The sequence below is a fragment of the Ranitomeya imitator genome, chromosome 4 (assembly GCF_032444005.1).
Source record: "Ranitomeya imitator isolate aRanImi1 chromosome 4, aRanImi1.pri, whole genome shotgun sequence".
Lineage (NCBI taxonomy): Eukaryota > Metazoa > Chordata > Amphibia > Anura > Dendrobatidae > Ranitomeya > Ranitomeya imitator.
Window position 1 is genome coordinate 193,220,574 of NC_091285.1, and position 25,875 is coordinate 193,246,448.

The 25,875-nt window shown below is 47.3% G+C and overlaps 1 protein-coding gene across 11 annotated transcripts in view; it reads left to right on the forward strand.

Annotated features, from left to right (window-relative positions):
- RNF44 (ring finger protein 44) overlaps window positions 1–25,875 on the forward strand; it is a 71,502-nt gene that overhangs the window by 11,292 nt on the left and 34,335 nt on the right. For 2 of the 11 annotated variants that reach the window (XM_069764193.1, XM_069764195.1), the window contains exons 2-4: window positions 23,490–23,665; window positions 25,335–25,536; window positions 25,676–25,840. In XM_069764193.1, the coding sequence (XP_069620294.1) occupies window positions 23,562–23,665; window positions 25,335–25,536; window positions 25,676–25,840 (471 nt within the window). In that variant the 5' untranslated portion in view covers window positions 23,490–23,561. Of the gene's footprint in view, window positions 1–18,172; window positions 18,362–18,434; window positions 18,526–23,489; window positions 23,692–25,334; window positions 25,537–25,675; window positions 25,841–25,875 lie in introns of those variants that run through there. The other 9 variants (XM_069764199.1, XM_069764201.1, XM_069764202.1 and 6 more) reach the window with 8 other exon arrangements.

Sequence of the window (25,875 nt, forward strand, 5' to 3'; positions counted from 1 at the left end):
TAACACCTAGAGCTCCCAAATTTTACACACAGACACTTGTAATATTATTAGTGAGGAATATGTAAAAATATAAGGGATATGAAATGGTTTACTGTATGTAAACCATGTCTCATATCCTGTCGGGTTTGGGAAGGAGATGGCAAAAGCCGGCAATTGAATTACCGGCTTTTCAAAGGACACCGATGCGTAAAAATCGGACAGCACTCGCATGGTCCGAGTGCTGTGCGTTTTTTGTTTTTTTTTTCTCACACCCATTGACTTGCATTGGCGAGTCTCGTCCGAGACTCTCAGCAAATCGCAGCATGCTGCGTTTTTTTTTTTCTCAGTCTGATTTCAGCTGAGAAAAAAAATCACAAATGAGATGTTACCTATTGACTAACATTGGTCCGAGTGCAATCCAATTTTCTTTTTTTTTTCATCAGATTGCACTAGTCCGTTTTGCTCGCAAGTGAGTATGAGCCCTTACCACTGAACTCCCCGTGAAACTTGGGTCTCCGTCTTAGGGCAGTCCCACGCGTCCAGATAATTCCGGTACCGGAATTATCCGTGTGCCCGTGCGTTTCTGTGGCACATCAGTGTGGCACACGTGTGCCCACTGGATACCACACGCACCGTGCAGGAGACAGCGCTAAAGTTTAGCGCTGTCCCCTGCATCTGGTGCTGAAGCCGCCATTCATATCTTCCCTGCAGCAGCGTTTGCTGTAGAGAAGATACGAATATTCCTTTTCTTTCTTTTTTTTTGTTTCTCGTGTTTAAAATAAATATCCATGTCCCCACCCCCTGTGCGCCCGCTCGCTTTTCTTAAAATACTCACCCGGCTCCCTCGCTGGTTGGCGCTGCTTCCTCTCCTGGCCGCACCTTCTACTGTATGAGCGGTCACGTGGGGCCGCTCATTTACAGTAATGAATATGCGGCTCCACCCCTATGGGAGGTGGAGCCGCATATTCATGACTGTAATCGGCGGCCCCACGTGACCGCTCATACAGTAGAAGGTGCGGCCAGGACAGGAAGCAGCGCCAACCAGCGAGGGAGCCGGGTGAGTATTTTAAGAAAAGCGAGCGGGCGCACAGGGGGTGGGAGGGGGGTGGGGACATGGATATTTATTTTAAACATGAGAAACAGACAAAAAAAAAAGGAATATTCGTATCTTCTCTACAGAAAACGCTGCTGCAGGGAAGATATGAATGGGGCTTCAGCACCAGTGGGGGGGACAGCGCTTACTGTAGCGCTGTCTCCTGCACGGCACACGAACTGCAAACGGACAACGTCAATGGGTCCGTGTTTTACACGGACCCATTGACTTTAATGGGTCCGTGTAATCCGTGCGCTCCCACGAACACTGACATGTCTCAGTGTTTGGCACACGGAGACACGGTCTGCAAAAAATCAATGACATCTGCACAGATGCATTGATTTGAATGTGTCTACGTGTGTCAGTGGCTCCGGTACGTGAGGAAACTTTCACCTCACGTACCGGAGACACTGACGTGTGAAATCGGCCTTAGAAGTAAGATGAACTGAACACTGATCTGAGCAGGGGAGGCAGCGAGATGCACATGTAGGGTGACTACCTGTGAGATGAATTCTCACTTTCCAATCTAAGATTGGAGATTTTTTTTAATGTCATTTTTTTTAAATTAGAAATGCAACTAAGATTCTGCTAACAGCAGCATTACTAATTCTGTAAGTAACAGAAATGCCAGTCACCAGCGTCATTGACAAATCCCATTGACTATGAAGGTTTTCTGGCATGGAGCCCATTATGGTAGCTGACAAAGTAGTGCCTCATGCTGCCCTGTTTTGTCCAGTAATTTCAGCCAGATCTTCACATCCGTGTTACACGGAACCATTGAACAGAACCTGCTGCTTTTTTAAGTGACATATCTGTCATTACTAGGTCCATAAAGAATATTGACCAGTGCTGTGCTGCCGATTACAGATGTTTATACGGACAGCACACTGGCTGAAAGACTGAACGAAGTGTTCCTAGGTTCGCTAGTCCTTTACTCTGAAATGTTTCAGAGCAAGCAGTGGGAAAATGTGGCTGCGGACTGTAGGGAGAGACCCGAGCATTCGGCTGTGGACAGACTTCTGACCTGACCAATGGACCAGAGTCCGGTGAATCAATCCGCCCAACTCTAATGTCCTTTAAATACAGTGATTGTAGCATGTGAACAATATCTGAAACGTCACAAAAATGATTCCATTATAGAGAATAAAAGGTTTTTATTTTTTTGCATCTTCCAAAGCACCAAATCCAGGGCATGAAACAAAGATAAGCCTCAAAATGTTGCATTACATAAGGTAAATTATTTAGTTACTTGAAATTTGGCCACTTTTGACTTGGTGACAAGGTCTACAAATGTCAAGAGTCCGTCATCAGGTGAAAAAGGATTGAGCTTGTTCTTGCAACCTGCTTGATCATATGTTACACCAGGTGCAAAATTGATGTGCGACACCCTTGGGTACATTCCCGTGTGGCATTCCGTAAGAACCACTGCCGAGAGCTTTGGGACAATATTGCACTGACATCCAATGATCCATGGACATTGCTTATATTTTTCCACAGCTGTGCAAGAGATTAAAAGGATTGTCAAGGCATATACTATAGATAACCTCTCCTTAGGATAGATCAGATAAATGGGGGTCCAACATGCTGCACCCCTACCGATCAGCTGTTATTTGCTCTGGCTGCAAATGCTGAGCAGTACAGCGCCGTTCAATGTATAGCAAGATTTCACAATACAAACTGCATACATTGTTAAGTCTCTTATACCTGATGATTCTAGTGTATATACTTAGAAAAAAAAATGTCAAAATGGCTGCATAATCCTAATATTAAGATGTGTACACTTGGACTTGTAAGCGACTCCAGTGCCCAGCCTGAATTAACAGTTACAGCTTGTACTGAGCTGTGAGAGATCTCAGCAGTAGGAGAGACTGTGCGGAGCTGTCAATCAGGCTGGGTGGGTGGAAATTAAATACTTCTCAGCTATAATGACCTTCATTTTTCACAGTAAATGCAGTATCCTGATCAGCAGGGGTTGTCGGACCCCCGCTGATTATTATATTATTCTGCTATCCTAAGGAGAGGTCATTAATATATGCCCAGACAACCCCTGTAAAATCTTGTACATGGCACCTCTACTGTAAATCCACTGTTTTCATTACGAGGGCACTTGCCCTTACACTTCTCCAGCCTGAAGCGAACACGTACGCCTGCTGCTGCTTTCAACACTAACATCTTATCCATCATCCTAACAGACCTTTAGTATGTCTGCTGGTACCATGTTTGGGGTGGGAGCACCTCTATGGTCACATGGTGTGGTTTCTCCACGTCCCCCTTCCATTCTCATATTGGAGTTAGTATATGACTGAATCTGTGTATAATCTTAGCCGCCTGTCTGGTAGACAGAAGTGTGAAGCAGCTGCACTGTATAGTCTGTGCACGGTAAGGCATTGCAGAAATCTCTATATGAAAGTCATTTAAAGGTCAGCCAGCAGACAGATGTAAACAGCAAGTCCTTCCCCCGAGCCTGCAGTCTACCCGTACAGTAAGGTGTCACACCGGGCTAAATTTAGTTCCCAATCATGTAATGTATACAGTGCCGGAGGAAGGATCGGGCTTTTTCTACACATTTGGCCAAGATTAGAGCCAACACTTGCCACTATCTGTAATGTCATTTCATGATGTGTGGCATTAAGTAAGAACAAATAACGGGGAGAAAAGAAAATGCCTACGTACTCTCAAAACTAGCACCAACTCTCCGCCCGGGTACCAGAACGCCCGCACTCCATCTGCAAAAAAGAAAGGATTAGAAGGTGCTAACGTAGAGCTGCATACGGAATATAGTGTTCTAGTGCCGTGTCAGCAGTGCTGTGCATCTGTCATTAACGTATCTAATGACATGACTCTGCGCAGGCCTTCCCAGTCTATAGAGCAGAGCCAACTAGTGAGGTACAGGAAATAACTTCTGTATTGGAAAGTGGATACATTATTTTTCCTGTTGATGTAAATAGACATCACCAAACATATCGAACAATATTTGGTTGTTCTTGTCGGAAGATGTGTTCACTTCTGCCACGAGAAATGGCTTGTAATTCCTTCCCTCTGTCCAGAACAGTTACTGTACAGGGTGCATCATTACTTTCTCCGTATGTGGGGCAGACTTGTGGTCCCGGAAAGCCTATGGCCCTGATTCATCAAGACCGGCCTTATACATGCCATTCTCCAGGAAGCATGGTGGCGTCAGAGGCAGCTGTTTTATTAAAGGGGTTTTTACACAAAGTACATTTTAATTATCATATTCCAGAAAAAAATAATCCCCACACTTTTGATTTGTTAAAAATGTTCCTGTGCTGAGATAATCATATAAATGTGCCCCTGCTGTGTACTGTGTAATGGCCGTGTCTGATCACTCCACAGCTGCTGGGCAGGGGAGGACGCAAAACATGGTTTTTAAACAGACAGGGAAATGTTTTATCTCAGGGGTCACTCACACGAACATATAAGTCAGACGAGTGCAATCTAAGGCCGGCATCATACTCAGCGTATGAAAATATGGTCCGTTTTTTATGGCCGTAATACGCAGAAATGTTCCAAAAATAGTGATCCGTATGTCATCCGTAGGCAGGGTGTGGCAGCGTATTTTGCGCATGTCATCCTCCGTATGTAATCTGTATGGCATCCGTACTGCAAGATTGCTTTTCCTATCTCCTTCACCAACAAGACAGGATATGAGACATGGTTTACATACAATAAACCATCTCATATCCCTTCTTTTATTACATATTCCTCTTTACTAATGTAACAAGTGTCTGTGTAAAATTTGGTGTGTCTAGCTATTAAATTAAAGGGTTAAATCCCAGAAAAAATTGGCGTGGGCTCCCGCGCAATTTTCTCCGCCAGAGTGGGAAAGCCAGTGACTGGGCAAATATTAATAGCCTGGAGAGGGTCTATGGTTATTGCCCCCCCCCCCATCCCCCCCGGCTAAAAACATCTGCCCCCAGCCACCTCAGAATAAAAGGCACATCTGTAAGATGCGCCTATTCTGGCACTTAGCCTCTTTCTTCCCATTCCTGTGTAGTGGTGGGATATGGGGTAATGAAGGGTTAATGTCACCTTGCTATTGTAAGGTGACATTAAGCCAGATTAATAATGGAGAGGCGTCAATTATGACACAACCATTATTAATCCAATAGTATGAAATGGTTAATAAAACACACACACATTATTACAAAGTATTTTAATGAAATAAAGACACAGGGTGTTGAAATATTTTATTATACTCTTAATCCACCTGAAGACCCTTGTCACCTGAAACAAAGTTAAAAAAACCAGACAACAATATTCCATACCTTCCGTCCTTAAGTCTTGTCCCACACTGTAAATCCATCTGAAGGGGTTTATTATTATTACTAGATGGCAGCCCGATTCTAAAGAATCGGGAGTCTAGAATCCATATATACTTTATTTATTCAAATGTAAGAATAATACAATTAATAAATAGTAAGAAAGAACAAAAATAATAGGCAGTATATGGAGAAAACACCAAACAAAAGTTCAAAATTGGTGTGAAAATATCACTGAACCACTTCACAACTAAATATATATAGTTTTGGTAAATGGTATTATCATTTTTTTGACGAAATTCGGCAGGAGCTTGAAGAGCAACGTCACTGGGCCCGCCTCCACGCAGTAGAAAGTTGCTGTGAGGTAAAAATTCAAAAATCACACCAAAATGGTGGGCGGAGTGTGTCACAGTACGGCACGTTTCTGATTGGTTGCCGCCTGCTGCGAGCGACCAATCAGACACTGGACACTGTTGACGTCACTTATCTCCGGACATTAGCTCCGGACAAAGCCACGGAAGTTGGCACAAATTGCAGGAAGTAGTATTCTAGGCAGTTAATCTCCGGACATTAGCTCCGGACATTAGCTCCGCACATTAGCTCCGGACATTAGCTCCGGACATTAGCTCCGGACAAAGCCACGGAAGTTGGCACAAATTGCAGGAAGTAGTATTCTAGGCAATTATATATTAGATTATTATTATTATTATTTATATAGCACCATTAATTCCATGGTGCTGTACATGAGAAAGGGTTACATCAAATACAAATATCACTTACAGTAAACAAAACTAACAATCACAGACTGGTACAGAGGGAAGAGGACCCTGCCCTTGCGGGCTTACATTCTACAGGATTATGGGGAAGGAGACAGGAGGTCGAGGGTTGCAGTAGCTCCGATGGTGTTGAGCTGGCCGTGTGGTCTTTACAGGCTGTAAGCTTCCTTGAAGAGGTGGGTTTTCAGGTTTCTTTTGAAGGATCCAAAAGTAGTGGATAACCGGATGTGTTGGGGCACTGAATTCCAGAGGATGGGTGATATTCGGGAGAAGTCTTGGAGGCGATTGAGTGAGGAGCGAATAAGCATGGAGGAAAGGAGGAGGTCTTGGGAGGACCGGAGATTACGTGAGGGAAGATATTGAGAGAGTAGTGTGGAAATATACGGAGGAGAAAGGTTACGGATGGCTTTGTAGGTCAGTGTTAGTAATTTAAACTGGATACGCTGGGAAATTGGGAGCCAGCAGGGCCGGACTGGCCATCTGGCAATTCTGGCAAATGTCAGAAGGGCCTGTCTGGTCATGGGCTGCCTTGTCTGCTACGTTGTTAACCCCTTCCCGACCTTTGACGCCACGTAGGCGTCATGAAAGTCGGTGCCAATCCGACCCATGACGCCTATGCGGCGTCATGGAAAGATCGCGTCCCTGCAGACCGGGTGAAAGGGTTAACTCCCATTTCACCCGATCTGCAGGGACAGGGGGAGTGGTAGTTTAGCCGAGGGGGGGTGGCTTCATCCCCTCGTGGCTACGATCGCTCTGATTGGCTGTTGAAAGTGAAACTGCCAATCAGAGCGATTTGTAATATTTCACCCATTATAACGGGTGAAATATTACAATCCAGCCATGGCCGATGCTGAAATATCATCGGCCATGGCTGGAAATACTAGTGTGCCCCCACCCCACCCCTCCGATCGCCCCCCCACCCCTCCGTTCTGGCCGGTACACTGCTCCGGCTCCCCTCCGTCCAGTGCTCCGCTCCCCCCCGTGCTCGTGTCCGCTCCCCCCGTGCTCCAATCACCCCCCCGTGCTCCAATCACCCCCCCTGCACTCCGATCCACCCCCCCGGTGCTCCGTTCCACCCCCCCCGTGCTCCATTCCAGCCCCCCGTGCTCCGTTCCACGCCCCCCGCGCTCCGTTCCACCCCTCCCGCGCTCCGATTTCCCCCCCCCATGCTCCGATCCCCCCCCCCGTGGTCCCCCCCCACCCTATCATACTTACCGATCCAGCCGTGGTCCCGTCCGTCTTCTCCCGGGCGCCGCCATCTTCCAAAATGGCGGGCGCATGCGCAGTGCGCCCGCCGAATCTGCCGGCCGGCAGATTCGTTCCAAAGTGCATTTTGATCACTGAGATATAATCTATCTCAGTGATCAAAATAAAAAAAATAATAAATGACCCCCCCCCCCCCCTTTGTCACCCCCATAGGTAGGGACAATAAAAAAATAAAGAAATTTTTTTTTTCCACTGTTAGAATAGGGTTAGGGGTAGGGCTAGGGTTAGGGGTAGGGTTAGGGTTAGGGTTAGGGGTAGGGTTAGGGGTAGGGTTAGGGGTAGGGTTAGGGTTAGGGTTAGGAATGTGCACACGTATTCTGGTCCTCTGCGGATTTTTCCGCTGCGGATTTGATAAATCCGCAGTGCTAAACCGCTGCGGATTTATGGCGGATTTACCGCGTTTTTTTCTGCGCATTTCACTGCGGTTTTACAATTGCGATTTTCTATTGGAGCAGTTGTAAAACCGCTGCGGAATCCGCACAAAGAAGTGACATGCTGCGGAATGTAAACCGCTGCGTTTCCGTGCAGTTTTTCCGCAGCATGTGTACAGCGATTTTTGTTTCCCATAGGTTTACATTGAACTGTACACTCATGGGAAACTGCTGCGGATCCGCAGCGTTTTCCGCAGCGTGTGCACATACCTTTAGAATTAGGCTATGTGCACACGGTGCGGATTTTGCTGCGGATTCGCAGCAGTGTTCCATCAGGTTTACAGTACCATGTAAACATATGAAAAACCAAATCCGCTGTGCCCATGGTGCGGAAAATACCGCGCGGGAACGCTGCGTTGTATTTTCCGCAGCATGTCAATTCTTTGTGCGGATTCCGCAGCGTTTTACACCTGTTCCTCAATAGGAATCCGCAGGTGAAATCCGCACAAAAAACACTGGAAATCCGCGGAAAATCCGCAGGTAAAACACAGTGCTTTTTACCCGCGGATTTTTCAAAAATGGTGCGGAAATATCTCACACGAATCCGCAACGTGGGCACATAGCCTTAGGGTTAGGGTTGGAATTAGAGTTGTGGTTAGGGTTAGGGGTGTGTTGGGGTTAGGGTTGTGGTTAGGGGTGTGTTGGGGTTAGTGTTGTGGTTAGGGGTGTGTTGGGGTTAGGGTTGTGATTAGGATTATGGCTACAGTTGGGATTAGGGTTAGGAGTGTGTTGGGGTTAGTGTTGGAGGTAGAATTGAGGGGTTACCACTGTTTAGGCACATCAGGGGTCTCCAAACGCAACATGGCGCCACCATTGATTCCAGCCAATCTCGTATTCAAAAAGTCAAATGGTGCTCCCTCACTTCCGAGCCCTGACGTGTGCCCAAACAGTGGTTTACCCCCACATATGGGGTACCAGCATACTCAGGACAAACTGCGCAACAATTACTGGGGTCCAATTTCTCCTGTTACCCTTGTGAATCTAAAAAAATGCTTGCTAAAACATAATTTTTGAGGAAAGAAAAATGATTTTTTATTTTCACGGCTCTGCGTTGTAAACGTCTGTGAAGCACTTGGGGGTTCAAAGTGCTCACCACATATCTAGATAAGTTCCTTGGGGGGTCTAGTTTCTAAAATGGGGTCACTTGTGGGGGGTTTCTACTGTTTAGGCACACCAGGGGCTCTGCAAACGCAACGTGACACCCGCAGACCATTCCATCAAAGTCTGCATTTCAAAAGTCACTACTTCCCTTCTGAGCCCCGACGTGTGCCCAAACAGTGGTTTACCCCCACATATGGGGTATCAGCGTACTCAGGAGAAACTGGACAACAACTTTTGGGGTCCAATTTCTCCTGTAACCCTTGGGAAAATAAAAAATTCTGGGCTAAATAATTATTTTTGAGGAAAGAAAACGTATTTATTATTTTCACGGCTCTGCATTATAAACTTCTATGAAGCACTTGGGGGTTCAAAGTGCTCACCACACATCTAGATAAGTTCCTTTCAGGGTCTAGTTTCCAAAATGGGGTCACTTGTGGGGGGTTTCTACTGTTTAGGCACATCAGGGGCTCTGCAAACGCAACGTGACGCCCGCAGAGCATTCCATCAAAGTCTGCATTTCAAAACGTCACTACTTCAATTCCAAGCCCCGGCATGTGCCCAAACAGTAGTTTACCCCCACATATGGGGTATCACCGTACTCAGGAGAAACTGGACAACAAATATTGGGGTCAAATTTCTCCTGTTACCCTTGGGAAAATTAAAAAATTCTGGGCTAAATAATTATTTTTGAGGAAAGAAAACGTATTTATTATTTTCACGGCTCTGCATTATAAACTTCTATGAAGCACTTGGGGGTTCAAAGTGCTCACCACACATCTAGATAAGTTCCTTTGGGGGTCTAGTTTCCAAAATGGGGTCACTTGTGGGGGGTTTCTACTGTTAAGCCACATCAGGGGCTCTGCAAACGCAACGTGACGCCCACAGAGCATTCCATCAAAGTCTGCATTTCAAAACGTCACTACTTCACTTCCGAGCCCCGGCATGTGCCCAAACAGTGATTTACCCCCACATATGGGGTATCAGCGTACTCAGGAGAAACTGGACAACAACTTTTGGGGTCAAATTTCTCCTGTTACCCTTGGGAAAATAAAAAATTGCAGGCTAAAAGATCATTTTTGAGAAAATAATTTTTTTTTTATTTTCATGGCTCTGCGTTATAAACTTCTGTGAAGCACTTGGGGGTTCAAAGTCCTCACCTCACATCTAGATTAGTTCCTTTGGGGGTCTAGTTTCTAAAATGGTGTCATTTCTGGGGGATCTCCAATGTTTAGGCACACAGGGGCTCTCCAAACGTGACATGGTGTCCGCTAATGATTGGAGCTAATTTTCCATTTAAAAAGCCAAATGGCGTGCCATCCCTTCCGAGCCCTGCCGTGCGCCCAAACAGTGGTTTACCCCCACATATGGGGTATCAGCGTACTCAGGACAAACTGGACAACAATATTTGGGGTCCAATTTCTCCTATTATCCTTGGCAAAATAGGAAATTCCAGGCTAAAAAATCATTTTTGAGGAAAGAAAAATTATTTTTTATTTTCATGGCTCTGCGTTATAAACTTCTGTGAAGCACCTGGGGGTTTAAAGTGCTCAATATGCATCTAGATAAGTTCCTTGGGGGGTCTAGTTTCCAAAATGGGGTCACTTGTGCGGGAGCTCCAATGTTTAGGCACACAGGGGCTCTCCAAACGCGACATGGTGTCCGCTAACAATTGGAGCTAATTTTCCATTCAAAAAGTCAAATGGCGCGCCTTCTCTTCCGAGCCCTGCCGAGTGCCCAAACAGTGGTTTACCCCCACATATGAGGTATCGGCGTACTCGGGAGAAATTGCCCAACAAATTTTATGATCCATTTTATCCTACTGCCCATGTGAAAATGAAAAAATTGAGGCGAAAAGAATTTTTTTGTGAAAAAAAATTACTTTTTCATTTTTACAGATCAATTTGTGAAGCACCTGAGGGTTTAAAGTGCTCACTAGGCATCTAAATTAGTTCCTTGGGGGGTCTAGTTTCCAAAATGGGGTCACTTGTGGGGAAGCGCCAATGTTTAGGCACACAGGAGCTATCCAAACGCGACATGGTGTCCGCTAACGATGGAAATAATTTTTCATTCAAAAAGTCAAATGGCGCTCCTTCCCTTCCGAGCCTTACCATGTGCCCAAACAGTGGTTTACCTCCACATGTGAGGTATTGGTGTACTCAGGAGAAATTGCCCAACACATTTTAGGATCCATTTTATCCTGTTGCCCATGTGAAAATGAAAAAATTGAGGCTAAAAGAATTTTTTTGTGAAAAAAAAGTACTTTTTCATTTTTACGGATCAATTTGTGAAGCACCTGGGGGTTTAAAGTGCTCACTATGCATCTAGATAAGTTCCTTGGGGCGTCTAGTTTCCAAAATGGGGTCACTTGTGGGGGAGCTCCAATTTTTAGGCACACGGGGGCTCTCCAAACGTGACATGGTGTCCGCTAAAGAGTGGAGCCAATTTTTGATTCAAAAAGTCAAATGGCGCTCCTTCCCTTCCAAGCCCTGCCGTGCGCCAAAACAGTGGTTTACCCCCACATATGAGGTATCAGCGTACTCAAGACAAATTGGACAACAACTTTCGTGGTTCAGTTTCTCCTTTTACCATTGGGAAAATAAAAAAATTGTTGCTAAAAGATAATTTTTGTGACTAAAAAGTTAAATGTTCATTTTTTCCTTCCATGTTGCTTCTGCTGCTGTGAAGCACCTGAAGGGTTAATAAACTTCTTGAATGTGGTTTTGAGTACCTTGAGGGGTGCAGTTTTTAGAATGGTGTCACTTTTGGGTATTTTCAGCCATATAGACCCCTCAAACTGACTTCAAATGTGAGGTGGTCCCTAAAAAAAATGGTTTTGTAAATTTCGTTGTAAAAATGACAAATCGCTGGTCGAATTTTAACCCTTATAACTTCCTAACAAAAAAAAATTTTGTTTCCAAAATTGTGCTGATGTAAAGTAAACATGTGGGAAATGTTATTTATTAACTATTTTGTGTCACATATCTCTCTGGTTTAACAGAATAAAAATTCAAAATGTGAAAATTGCGAAATTTTCAAAATTTTCTCCAAATTTCCGTGTTTATCACAAATAAATGCAGAATTTATTGACCTAAATTTACCACTAACATGAAGCCCAATATGTCACGAAAAAACAATCTCAGAACCGCTAGGATCCGTTGAAGCGTTCCTGAGTTATTACCTCATAAAGGGACACTGGTCAGAATTGCAAAAAACGGCAAGGTCTTTAAGGTCAAAATAGGCTGGGTCATGAAGGGGTTAAAGAATCGGTGTTCTCAAGACACCCATACTGTTAAGAGTTGTGATGGAGCACAAAGTTTCCGTCACTTACCTCAGCAGGCCACGGGTAACATTAGACATACTGGTGTTGTAGAAAATCATCCTTTCCTCCATTCAGGGTAATATTAGTAATATATCCCATCTGGTTCATGGGGACAGGGACAACATGAGCCTGTGTGATTTCAAATGCCAGGGCTGAATTTCAGCCCCAGTCCGTACCTGGGAGCCAGTGAAGGGATTTGCAAAGAGGTGAAGCAGGAGTGTAGCGAGGAGAGATATTAATTAGTCGGGCAGCAGAGTTAAGAATGGACTGGAGGGGTGCGAGAGTGTTAGAAGGTAGGCCACATAGGAGGATGTTGCGGTAGTCGAGGTGGGAGATGATTAGGGCATGCACGAGCATTTTGGTAAAGTGAGGGTTGAGGATAGGACGGATTCTGGAAATATTTTTGAGCTGGAGGCGACAAAAGGTGGCGAGAGCTTGGATGTGCAGTTTGAAGGACAGGGCAGAGTCAAGGGTTACTCCGAGGCAGCGGATTTTGGGGACAGGGGAAAGTGTGATTGGGGTTTTACACCCAGGAGCTCTGCTAATGCAGCTGTTCTCCTGACTATGAAACTTGGTGAATGAATGGAATGCAGGGGAATGTACTGTAGTTACCTCGAGTTGCGGTGATGCACCCTCTGCTGGATGAACTCATATGAACTCGAGCATGGGAAAATATTCTGAAAAGTTCCCATGGACCCTCTCCAGGCTATTAATATCTGCCCTCAGTCACTGGCTTTCCCACTCTGACAGAGAAAATTGTGCGGGAGCCCACGCTAGTTTTTTCCGCAATTTAACCCTTTAATTTAATAGCTAGAGCCCCCAAATTTTACACCAAGACACTTCTTGCATTACTAAAGAGGAATATGTAATAAAAGAAGGGATATGAGATGGTTTACTGTATGGAAACCATGTCTCATATCATGTCGGGTTTGAGAAGGAGATAGCAGAAAAGCCGGTAATTCAATTGCCGGCTTTTCCTATCTAGCGCTGTATGAAATATTAACCCCTTAAGCCCCGAGGGTGGTTTGCACGTTAATGAGCGGGCCAATTTTTACAATTCTGACCACTGTCCCATTATGAGGTTATAACTCTGAAACGCTTCAACGGATCTTGGCGATTCTGACACTGTTTTCTCGTGATATATTGTACTTCATGATAGTTGTAAAATTTCTTCGATATAATGTGCGTTTATTTGTGAAAAAAATAAAAATTTGGCGAAAATTTTGAAAATTTTGCAATTTTCCAACTTTGAATTTTTATGCCCTTAAATCACAGAGATATGTCACACAAAATAATTAATAAGTAACATTTCCCACATGTCTACTTTACATCAGCACAATTTTGGAACCAAAATTTTTTTTTGTTAGGGAGTTATAGGGGTTAAAAGTTGGCCAGCAATTTCTCATTTTTACAACACCAATATTTTTTAGGGACTACATGACATTTGAAGTCATTTTGAGGGGTCTATATGATAGGAAATAACCAAGTGTGACACCATTCTAAAAACTGCACCCCTCAAGGTGCTCAAAACCACATTCAAGAAGTTTATTAACCCTCCAGGTGTTTTACAGGAATTTTTGGAATGTTTAAATAAAAATGAAAATTTAACTTTTTTCATAAACCCTGAACAATAAAATACACTGGCGCTAAAACTATATGTGTAGGCTCCACAAGTGCCGCTGGTATCCCTAGCGGATAATGTGCCCAATCCGACAGAAAGAACCAAAAAGAACCAATATACAACAATGGGAATACCGCGCTACAAGTGGCTAAAGCTGATGAACGTGCAGGATACTGTTATATCATATAGGAACTGCTAAAGTTCCTGTGCGGCAGTTGCTACTAACTAAACAGGTGACTACTTAGGCTCTATACTTATATGTATTAGATCGCACCCATTAGTAGCAACTGCTAATGATCAATACCTTACTTGGTGTAGCTGTGTAGATGTCGATGCACTGGTGAGCTGTTAGCTTCAGACCCAGATGCCGAACCTGCGCTCCTAAAAGTCCGCTGCATCGGAGAGAAGTCACGTTCTTGTAGAAGGTGGATGCGCAGGTGTCAGCAGCAGCCGTTGGTGGTGGCTGCGGGTATAGCAGGCGAGGACTGCTTGGGTAGCGTGTAGAGCCAGAGACGTCCCGGCCGGAGGCGTCCCTGGATACACACGGAAGATGGCCGACACCGCCGAGCAGTGAGTGACGTCACTTGGCCTACGGGGGCTCAGTAGGGTCAATCCTAACCTACGCATTTCGAAGTGTCACGCACTTCTTCATCGAAACGCGTAGGTTAGGGGACGTCTCTGGCTCTACACGCTACACGTTTGCACAGCACTCTGTCAGATCAGTGATCTGACTTAGAGCACTGCAGGCTTACCAAGCGCCTGCTCTGAGCAGGCACTTGGTAAGCCACCTCCCTCCCTGCAGGACCCGGCCATTTTGGATCTGGGCCTGCAGCACGGAGGGAGGTAAGGAGACCCTCACAGCAACGCGATCACATTGCGTTGCTGCGGGGGTCTCAGGGAAGCCCGCAGGGAGCCCCCTCCCTGCGGGATGCTTCCCTATACCGCCGGCACATCGCGACCATGTTTAATCGCGGTGTGCCGGGGGTGGTCCGTGACCGCTCCTGGCACATAGTGCCGGATGTCAGCTGCGATAGGCAGCTGACACCCGGCCGTGCTCCCCCCGTGAGCGAGGCCGATCGCATATGACGTACTATTCCGTCACTGGGAATTAAGTCCCAGGGCACCTCGACGGGATAGTACATCATATGGGATTAAGGGGTTAAAATATATATACCCCTATACTATGTGTAGACATTTATTCTAATTATTTTAACCTGTCAGTGTGATTTTTACTGTACACCGCACTGAATTGCCGGCTTTTCTATAGAACACCGCTGCGTATATCTCGCAAGTATAGGAAAAATCAGCCGCACTCAAATGGTTGAAAGTTCAGCAAACTGTGTAGTTTCTTTATTAACACAAACAATAAACATCACCAGGTGCTTTTTTAGGAGGTAAATGGGTGGCGGACTATTCAATTCGGGTAACGTTTCGACCCTAGCGGGTCTTTATCAAAACCTCACTTATGCCAAAGAGGTAGAGGAGAGGAGAAAGAGCCGAGTTCCCATAGGGCAGCTCTGGTGGAGTTGTGTGGAAGCGCGTCCGCCTGGTGGGTGATGTCTTCTCCCCCCTACCTCTTTGGCATAAGTGATGTTTTGATAAAGACCCGCTGGGGTCGAAACGTTACCCGAATTGAATAGTCCGCCACCCATTTACCTCCTAAAAAAAGCACCTGGTGATGTTTATTGTATATGTTAATAAAGAAACTACACAGTTTGCTGAACTTTCAACCATTTGAGTGCGGCTGATTTTTCCTATACTTGGACTATTTTGTTCATGCCTGCACCAGCCCAGTGACAGTGTGCACATCTTTTTCCTGGATTTGCGTATTTCTCGCAAGTCACACTGTTGGTCCATGTGTAATCCGTATTTTTCTCGCCCCCATAGACTTTCATTGGTGTATTTTTTTGCGAAATACGGTGACAAACGCAGCATGCTGCAATTTTCTACGGCCGTAGAACACCATATAATACGGATCAGTAAAATACGGCTAATAGGAGCTGGGCCATAGAGAATCATTGTACCGTATGCAATCCGTATTTTCTGCACCTCTCATACGTCCGTAAAACACGGTAGTGTGACGCCAGCCTAATAAAAAATGGAATGCGCTCCGGCCAGTGGCGTATGGCGAGGCGCTCCAACCAGCGATATTCGGCGAGGCGCTCCGGCCAGTGGCGTTTGGCGAGGCGCTCCAACCAGCGATATTCGGCGAGGCGCTCTGGCCAGCGGCATTTGGTGAGGCATTCCGACCAGCGGCGTTTGGCGAGGTGATCTAGCTCTGCATATTTTTGTTTTTTTCTCCGCTGTATTTGACACGAGAAAAAAATTGCAGCATGGATTTGATTCCAAAATCGATAGTGTGAGAAAAAGATCAGATGTCAGCACGGTGGCTCAGTGGTTAGTACTGCAGCCTTGCAGCGCTGGAGTCCTGGGTTCTAAACCCACTGAGGACAACATCTGCCTGGAGTTTGTATGTTCTCTCCGTGGTTGTGTGGGGTTTCTCCAGGTTCTCCGGTTTCCTCCCACATTCCAAAGACATACTGATAGGAGATTTAGATTGTGAGCCCCATTGGGGACAGTGTGTGCAAAAACTGTAAAGTGCTGCGGAAAATGTTAGCGCTATATAAAAATAAAGACTTATTATTATCATTTATTATTATTATTATTATTATTATAGATGTCATGCGGAGACCATTGGTATAGTATCTGATTTTTACAGATACATTACAATTCTATTGCATGGGAAACTGTAAATGGTCGTGTAAAAGAGGACAAGTGAGGAAAAATCATCCAATTTTTCTGGATAAAAATTTGGATTGAATTTTTCTAGTCTGGTATTCCTGCGGCCTTACATAGTCAGCTATGATCCTGTCTCTGTCCTCTTACGTCCTCCTCTGCCCAGGAGCTGTGTTATGATCAGACCTGCACGGTCAGACACGGCCATTACACAGTACACAGCAGGGGCACATTTATAAGATTATCTCAGCACAGGAACAGTTTTATTAAACATCCAATTGTGGGAATGTATTATTATTCCAAGATCTGTTAATTACAATGTCCTTTGTTCATGGGAACGAGGTGTGCACCTTACCAGATAGCAGTGGTCCCTTTGGTTAGGTTTCAGCGCACCTCCGTTTTGTCGCTTTCCCTAAGTTGAGGGGTCTGGCGCCTGCTTACCCCTATTAGCGAAGCTTCAGTACTGTGGTTTAGCCAATGGTGTAACTTATAAAAATGCTGTCTGTTTAGTTGTTGTTGTTTTTCATGTCATTTTTGCTGCTGCTTCCACTCCAAAGCCAGATGTCAGCTGCTAGTCAGTGGGAAATACTGCACACTACCAACAGGGCATTTTGTGTGTGTGGATTTTTTTAAAGGGGTTGTCCACTTCTAGGACGAAATGTTCAGCGCTGCTAACAATAAGGCGAGTGTTGACCCTGGGAACAGCGCAGGCACAGGAGACGAGTATAGGCTTTATTATTTTATGGGGGCTGAACATTTAGTTTTAAGAAGGGGCTATCCTAGTAGTGTTGAACCCCTGTAAAGGGGCATCCCATCTCCAAGATCCTATCCCAATCTGTAGCAGGTGTAATCATACCTACAGATAGAAATGTGCTATAGTTGTCCTGGTATCGATGGTTCCGACCAGTGATAGAGCATCCAGTTGCTAGTGGTAACCATGGATGCCTAAGGTCCTGCAATGCCTACACCTGAAGAAAGAGACCTGGCTAATCAGAAAAACTATCCTACGTTTCTAATTTGAGGTATTTGCTAACGTTTTTACTATTACACATTGGGATCGGATCTTGGTTTGGGGGTTTTTTTAGGTTCTTTTTTTTTTCACAAGAATTCAACACTGTTGTAAAGAAATGTTTTTGTTTTTTTTTTCTACCCGGTTTTTCATTTTTTTTAGGTTTAAGTGCTCTGTTTGACCTGTGCTGTGCATAGTCCATCTCCCCCCAGGCTGGCATGGCAGGGCTATGTCATATAGGCTGCCCGTATGTGACGTGTTCGGGGAGCTTTGTCCTCCCTGTGTGCGCACATGGCGCTGCCTCCTGCCGGCCGCTCTGCACAAGTCTCACCCCGCACACTGGCAGCAGGCAGGCATGAGAGGAGAGCTCTGCCTGGTTGCTACTGGCAACAGCGCTGGGAGAAACCCGAGCTCCCGGTCAGTCAGTTGTACAGTAGCCGCTGTGTTGTGGGCGTGTCTGGTGACGTGTAAGGGCGGGGTTACGCCAGTATTCGTCACTACTTTGGCAGGGGGCGGAGACTGACGTCTGGCCGAGCGCGGTCACGTCACGTACTCGCCCCCAGTGGTGTGAATAAGGGAGCAGGACGTTGTGTCTTAAAGGGACAGGGCCCGGGTACGTGCTGCTGGTGCCCGTGCAGTGCGTTCCTCCAGTATCCGGGGATGGGTGGCCGCCTCTGACCTCCCGTGAACCCGGCTTGCAGGGACAGACGCTGAGGCACCGGGTACGTTACCGACAAAGAGCAGCGCTTGGTATGTACATAGGCGCAGCAGGCAGGATGTTGTGAGCGCCCGGCTCCTCCCCCCGCCATGTAAATACTGGTCACCGGGGTCACGTGTGGAGCGCGGCTGCTCCCGGTGACCCGCCGGCGGGCACACGTGCTGAGCACACTGCGCTTGTTATTGTTCTCGGACGGGTGAGTGCCGGAGACGGGGCCTGAGCGGGCGCTGCTGCACGCCTCCCTTCCTTTGTTGTTTCCAGCGGAGCACATGGTGAGGCTGGAGCTGCTCTTAAAGCCACAGCTCCCCGCAGCCCGGGCACCTATCGGGGCGCCACCAGCAGCTAACATTATCTCTAGCATTGTGGTCCCCCCTCCCCAGATATTTATCAGATCTACACCTGGGTGCTGGGATCTACATGAGGACTGGTTGGTAGTTGTCCGGCCCTGGGATCCATGTGGCGGTTGTGTGGCTGTCCGGCCCTGGGATCCATGTGGCGGTTGTGTGGCTGTCCGGCCCTGGGATCCATGTGGCGGTTGTGTGGCTGTCCGGCCCTGGGATCCATGTGGCGGTTGTGTGGCTGTGGCCCTGAGATCCATGCGGCGGTTGTGTGGCTGTCCGGCCCTGGGATCCATGCGGCGGTTGTGTGGCTGTCCGGCCCTGGGATCCATGTGGCGGTTGTGTGGCTGTCCGGCCCTGGGATCCATGCGGCGGTTGTGTGGCTGTCCGGCCCTGAGATCCATGTGGCGGTTGTGTGGCTGTCCGGCCCTGGGATCCATGCGGCGGTTGTGTGGCTGTGGCCCTGAGATCCATGCGGCGGTTGTGTGGCTGTGGCCCTGAGATCCATGCGGCGGTTGTGTGGCTGTCCAGCCCTGGGATCCATGTGGCGGTTGTGTGGTTGTCCGGCCCTGGGATCCATGTGGCGGTTGTGTGGTTGTCCGGCCCTGAGATCCATGCGGCGGTTGTGTGGTTGTCCGGCCCTGGGATCCATGTGGCGGTTGTGTGGCTGTGGCCCTGAGATCCATGTGGCGGTTGTGTGGCTGTGGCCCTGAGATCCATGTGACGGTTGTGTGGTTGTCCGGCCCTGGGATCCATGCGGCGGTTGTGTGGCTGTGGCCCTGAGATCCATGTGGCGGTTGTGTGGCTGTGGCCCTGAGATCCATGTGACGGTTGTGTGGCTGTCCAGCCCTGGGATCCATGTGGCGGTTGTGTGGCTGTGGCCCTGAGATCCATGTGGCGGTTGTGTGGCTGTGGCCCTGAGATCCATGCGGCGGTTGTGTGGCTGTGGCCCTGGGATCCATGCGGCGGTTGTGTGGCTGTGGCCCTGAGATCCATGCGGCGGTTGTGTGGCTGTCCAGCCCTGGGATCCATGTGGCGGTTGTGTGGTTGTCCGGCCCTGGGATCCATGTGGCGGTTGTGTGGTTGTCCGGCCCTGAGATCCATGCGGCGGTTGTGTGGTTGTCCGGCCCTGGGATCCATGTGGCGGTTGTGTGGCTGTGGCCCTGAGATCCATGTGGCGGTTGTGTGGCTGTGGCCCTGAGATCCATGTGACGGTTGTGTGGCTGTGGCCCTGAGATCCATGCGGCGGTTGTGTGGTTGTCCGGCCCTGAGATCCATGCGGCGGTTGTGTGGTTGTCCGGCCCTGGGATCCATGCGGCGGTTGTGTGGCTGTGGCCCTGAGATCCATGTGGCGGTTGTGTGGCTGTGGCCCTGAGATCCATGTGGCGGTTGTGTGGCTGTGGCCCTGAGATCCATGTGGCGGTTGTGTGGTTGTCCGGCCCTGAGATCCATGCGGCGGTTGTGTGGTTGTCCGGCCCTGGGATCCATGTGGCGGTTGTGTGGTTGTCTGGCCCTGGGATCCATGTGGCGGTTGTGTGGTTGTCTGGCCCTGGGATCCATGCGGCGGTTGTGTGGTTGTCCGGCCCTGGGATCCATGCGGCGGTTGTGTGGCTGTCCGGCCCTGAGATCCATGTGGCGGTTGTGTGGTTGTCCGGCCCTGAGATCCATGCGGCGGTTGTGTGGTTGGCCGGCCCTGAGATCCATGCGGCGGTTGTGTGGCTGTCCGGCCCTGGGATCCATGCGGTGGTTGTCTGGCCCTGGGATCCATGCGGCGGTTGTGTGGTTGTCCGGCCCTGAGATCCATGCGGCGGTTGTGTGGTTGGCCGGCCCTGAGATCCATGCGGCGGTTGTGTGGCTGTCCGGCCATGGGATCCATGCGGCGGTTGTGTGGTTGTCCGGCCCTGAGATCCATGCGGCGGTTGTGTGGTTTTCAGGCATTGGAATCCATACATCCGGCGCTGGGTTCTGTGCGGGGGAGGGGGTGGGGTTCGCCCAGAGCATTGGACTTTTATGTATGACTTAAATTAAATGTTAGTGTGCTGCCTGGATCCTAATAATAATGGCTGGAAATTACATCAACAAAAAGCCACCAAACAGTGTAGTCACTATTGCCTTTTAGGGTATGTGCACATGATGCAGATTTAGTGCAGAACTGCAGCAGATTTTTCTGCTGCAGAACTGCACTGTGATCACAGTACAATGTAAATCAATGTGAAAAAAAAAGTTGTGCACATGGTGCAGAAAAATCTGCGCAGAAACGCTGCAGATTTCAAAGAAGTGCCTGTCAGCGTTTCTGCACCCCTCCATAATAGAAATCTGCAGGTGCGTTTTTGATGCGTTTTTTGTGCAGATTTGTACTCAAAAAACGCATAAAAAACGCACCTGCAGATTCTGCCAGGAGATGCAGATTTAGTGCAGAACTGCAGCAGATTTTTCTGCACCAAATCTGCATCGTGTGCACACAGCCTTATAGGTTTTGTTTTTCCTAGAGCTGGAAGGGCTCGAGCCTTTCTACACAGAGGCAGTATATTTCTGTATAATGTGTTATTTAATGCTGTGAGGATTATGGCTCATTAGCCAAAGTGACAATATTAAGAATACCAGTAGAAAGGCATGGTACTTGTCCTTAACCCCCCACAACAACTTAAAAGTGCTTGTTGCACATACCAGTCAAATATTATTATTATACATTTTTATAGCGCCATTTATTCCATGGCGCTTTACATGTGAATACGGGGCAAATATAGACAAATACATTTAACATGAGCAGATAACAAGGCACACAGGTACATAAGGAGGGAGGACCCTGCCCGCGAGGGCTCACAGTCTGGGGATGGGTGATTAAACACTAGGAGAGGGTAGATGTCCAAATGTCACAATTCTCATGTCTTGAGACTTGCCATCCACTTTTAGTGGGCAGCTCCTCTTATGGCCCCTTCACATTAAGCGACGCTGCAGCGATACCGACAACGATCCGGATCGCTGCAGCGTCGCTGTTTGGTCGCTGGAGAGCTGTCACACAGACCGCTCTCCAGCGACCAACGATGCCGGTAACCAGGGTAAACATCGGGTAACTAAGCGCAGGGCCGCGCTTAGTAACCCAATGTTTACCCTGGTTACCATGCTAAAAGTAAAAAAAAACAAACACTAGATACTTACCTACAGCCGTCTGTCCTCCAGCGCTGCGCTCTGCTTCTCTGCACTCCTCCTGTACTGGCTGTGAGCCGGAAAGCAGAGCGGTGACGTCACCACTCTGCTTTCCGGCTCACAGCCAGTACAGGAGGAGTGCAGAGCACAGCGCTGGAGGACAGACGGCTGTAGGTAAGTATCTAGTGTTTGTTTTTTTTTACTTTTAGGATGGTAACCAGGGTAAACATCGGGTTACTAAGCGCGGCCCTGCGCTTAGTTACCCGATGTTTACCCTGGTTACCAGTGAAGACATCGCTGGATCGGTGTCACACACGCCGATCCAGCGATGTCAGCAGGAGTCCAGCGACGAAATAAAGTTGTGGACTTTATTCAGCGACCAACGATCTCCCAGCAGGGGCCTGATCGTTGGTCGCTGTCACACATAACGATTTCATTAACGATATCGTTGCTACGTCACAAATAGCAACGATATCGTTAACAAGATCGTTATGTGTGAAGGTACCTTTAGTCTGCATTCTGCCAGCACAATAGGAGATGGAACTCCTTGTCCCCCATTTCCCATCCTGTATCACACCTGCCATTGTCCAATAGGTAGTAAAGAATGCATCAGATTGTGAGTACACAGGTTTAATTGATGCAGTTAGTCTGATTTGTCACATTGATTGGCTTATCTAAATCAGATAAGTGAGTTGTTTCCCCAGCTGTAATGCTTTTCCTATAATTGACAGTTTCATGCATTTTTTTTTTTTTGTTTTGAGGAGAAAAAACCACCAACTTGGTGAGACCTGACAGCTGGCATTATAAGGCAGTAAGGCTCCCCTGGCACCGTTGGGGTCTGTTTATATGACAGATCCTAGTTCTAAATGCTATTCTAAAAAGAGGCATGCTCACTGCCCAGGACTCGGCAATGACTAGCACAAGGTCAGTGGGTGCTGTGACCGAGATTGATGAAAACGCCAGTGTCTGCCGTTTTCATTGGGAAAATATCGTGCCTCAAGTTTGACACGGTCCCATATTGGTCAGGTCGCTTCATTCACATATCAGTAATATACAAGAAAAGTTGTCGCCTCGGGTATAGTGTAGTAGAAGAATCTTGGGGTTATGGGACTATAAGGGTAGTAAGCGGCACTAATAAGGAACACGAAACCTAGAAATGGGTGAACAGCAATATGGTCGCCCTCACAGTTCCGTTTTTGGCCTAAAGCTACGCCTGGCCCCCGAGGGGCAGGACTTGGCAATCTTTTGCCCTGCTGAAATGTGAGCACAGTAGGGAGGCTTCTGCTGCAGCCAGTCGTCTGAGGCCTCCTACACATGTCCGTGTTTCCAGTACGTGTAGTGTGCAGTGTTTTCACGGATCCCTTTGAGCTCCCCTCACATTATTCTGTCTGGACTGTTCTTACTTTGAAATTGTACATAAATTCTAAAATGTTTCAGAAACACTTTGCTACTTCCCTAGGCAATATCTCCTCATGGCCTGACTACACCATCCATTCATTGCTTGTTAAGGTCTACGAGCCGTGCCATGATGGATTACACTAAGTAAAGCAGATTTCTGAGATCTGTGTGGATTAAGAGTGCATTTTCTACCTGATGATTCTCGTGATCACTGACACTCCCTGTGATGCTGATGTTGGGTTATAAGGTTTTATTCATAATTCTATTCTTCTTACAGAAGGGAAAACTGCAGTGAGGTTGCCTTTGTTGGAAAAGCCCTGCTTGCCACTTTGCCTTCCAGACATCACAAATGCGACCATGGGAGCTGGCAGTGAATAGGTGGCCTCCTTCAGCCCCCATTAACCAGCGGAGGTTCCTTGGATCCTGCAGCACCCCAGCACACCTCAGGCGAAGGTAGGAGCTGCGGGGCTCTGGAAAAGGTATCACCTTCTAACACCGCACGTATCCTAGGCTTTCTACCTTTGTCAGTTCTTTATGGCTTCTGTAGCAAAATGTGTAAAGCTTACAACCTTCACACCTATTATTTGTAGTAAATACATGAGGTGGAGCCTCAACTCATTTTTTTTTTTTTTTTTGTGTGAACCAAGGTTGCATAGTAACATAGTAACATAATTAGTAAGGCCGAAAAAAGACATTTGTCCATCCAGTTCAGCCTATATTCCATCATAATAAATCCCCAGATCTACGTCCTTCTACAGAACCATAGTAACATAGTTAGTAAGGCCGAAAAAAGACATTTGTCCATCCAGTGAATGGAATTTGTCCATCCAGTGAATAGTCAGTCATACACCTGAAGTGTACTGCTTCGTTGAGTAGTAATAGTACATGGTGCTAGTAATGTCTTCAGAATTGGTGAATGTTTCAAATTGTTGGTCTGTTGCTGACATAAGTGCAATGAACTAGAATTTATGGTCATGGTGGTTGTAACACCGAAACATAAATGACTGTCTGTGTAGCCCTGGGGCACAGCACAGTCGTGTACACACATGCGGTCGGTGTAAGCACGAGACACAAATGACTGGTGTAGCCCTGGGACGCAGGCACACGGTTTGTTGTACACACATGTCGCCATAAGCAAAAGACACAAATGACTGGTGTAGCCGTGGGGCGCAGCACATAGTCGTGTACACACATGCGGTCGGTGTAAGCACAAGACACAAATGACTATTGTCGGTGTAGCCCCGTGGCGCAGGCACACAGTTGTGTAGGCACATGTGGTCGGTGTAAGCACGAGACACAAATGACTATTGTCGGTGTAGTCCCAGGGCGCAGGCACACAGTTGTTGTACACACATGCGGGCGGTGTAATCACGAGACCCAAATGACTATTGTCGGTGTAGCCCCGAGGCGCAGGAACACAGTTATGTAGGCACATGCGGGCGGTGTAAGCACGAGACACAAATGACTATTGTCGGTGTAGTCCCAGGGCGCAGGCACACAGTTGTTGTACACACATGCGGGCGGTGTAATCATGAGACCCAAATGACTATTGTCGGTGTAGCCCCGAGGCGCATGAGCACAGTTATGTAGGCACATGCGGGCGGTGTAAGCACAAGACACAAATGACTATTGTCGGTGAAGCCCCGTGGCGCAGGCACACAGTTGTTGTACACACATGCGGGCGGTGTAATCACGAGACCCAAATGACTATTGTCGGTGTAGCCCCGGGGCGCAGGAACACCGTTATGTAGGCACATGCGGGCGGTGAAAGCACGAGACACAAATGACTATTGTCGGTGTAGCCCCGGGGCGCATGAACACAGTTGTGTAGGCACATGCGGGCGGTTTAAGCACGAGACACAAATGACTGGTTTAGGCACATGCGGTCAAAACATACTAAAGTTTGTCCCACCTAGTGGAAACAAATTGCTTTACTGACTAGTAGCTAATGATTTTCACTTTTCAGAAAAATGACCACTTTTTTTTTTTTTTTCCAGTAAACCTAGAAAAGTTACTTTTTATCTTATCCATTTTATCTTATCCATTCAGATATTAACGTTTCTTGGGAGTTTTTACATGTTACTGGTGTTTTTTTAAATTCTATTTTTTTTTTTTGTTCTAGCCCTCCAACGAGGCGTCAGTGGGGCAGGAGGGACAGACCTCAGCAGGGTATCCTCATTCAGGATGATAACTCTTTCCGGGCTACTTTCTTTCCTGTAGATGAACACAGAGTTTTTGCCCTCACCAGCACTCCTCCACGAATGCTCCACCCCGCTGCCCACTCCACTCAGCAAACCCCATTCATGGTTGACCTTCATGAGCAGGTAATTGTTTGTTATATATAATCTTTATGTGGTGGCATGGTGATATAGAAGTGTATTTCCCTGCAGGTTCCATTTACTAGCTCAATATTCTCGCCAGTTCTCATTTAGAAATAATTTTGTATTTTTTTTTTTTTACCAGGTACACCAGGGACCTGTCCCTCTGTCATATACTGTTACAACCGTAACCCAAGGCTTCCCTTTGCATGCTGGGCAGCACATCCCAGGGTGCAGCACCCAGCAGTTGCCAGCATGTTCTGTCATGTTCAGCGGCCAACACTACCCCCTCTGCTGCCTTCCTCCTCCGGTAAGTGGTAGTAAAATCAAACTTTTTGTTTGTTT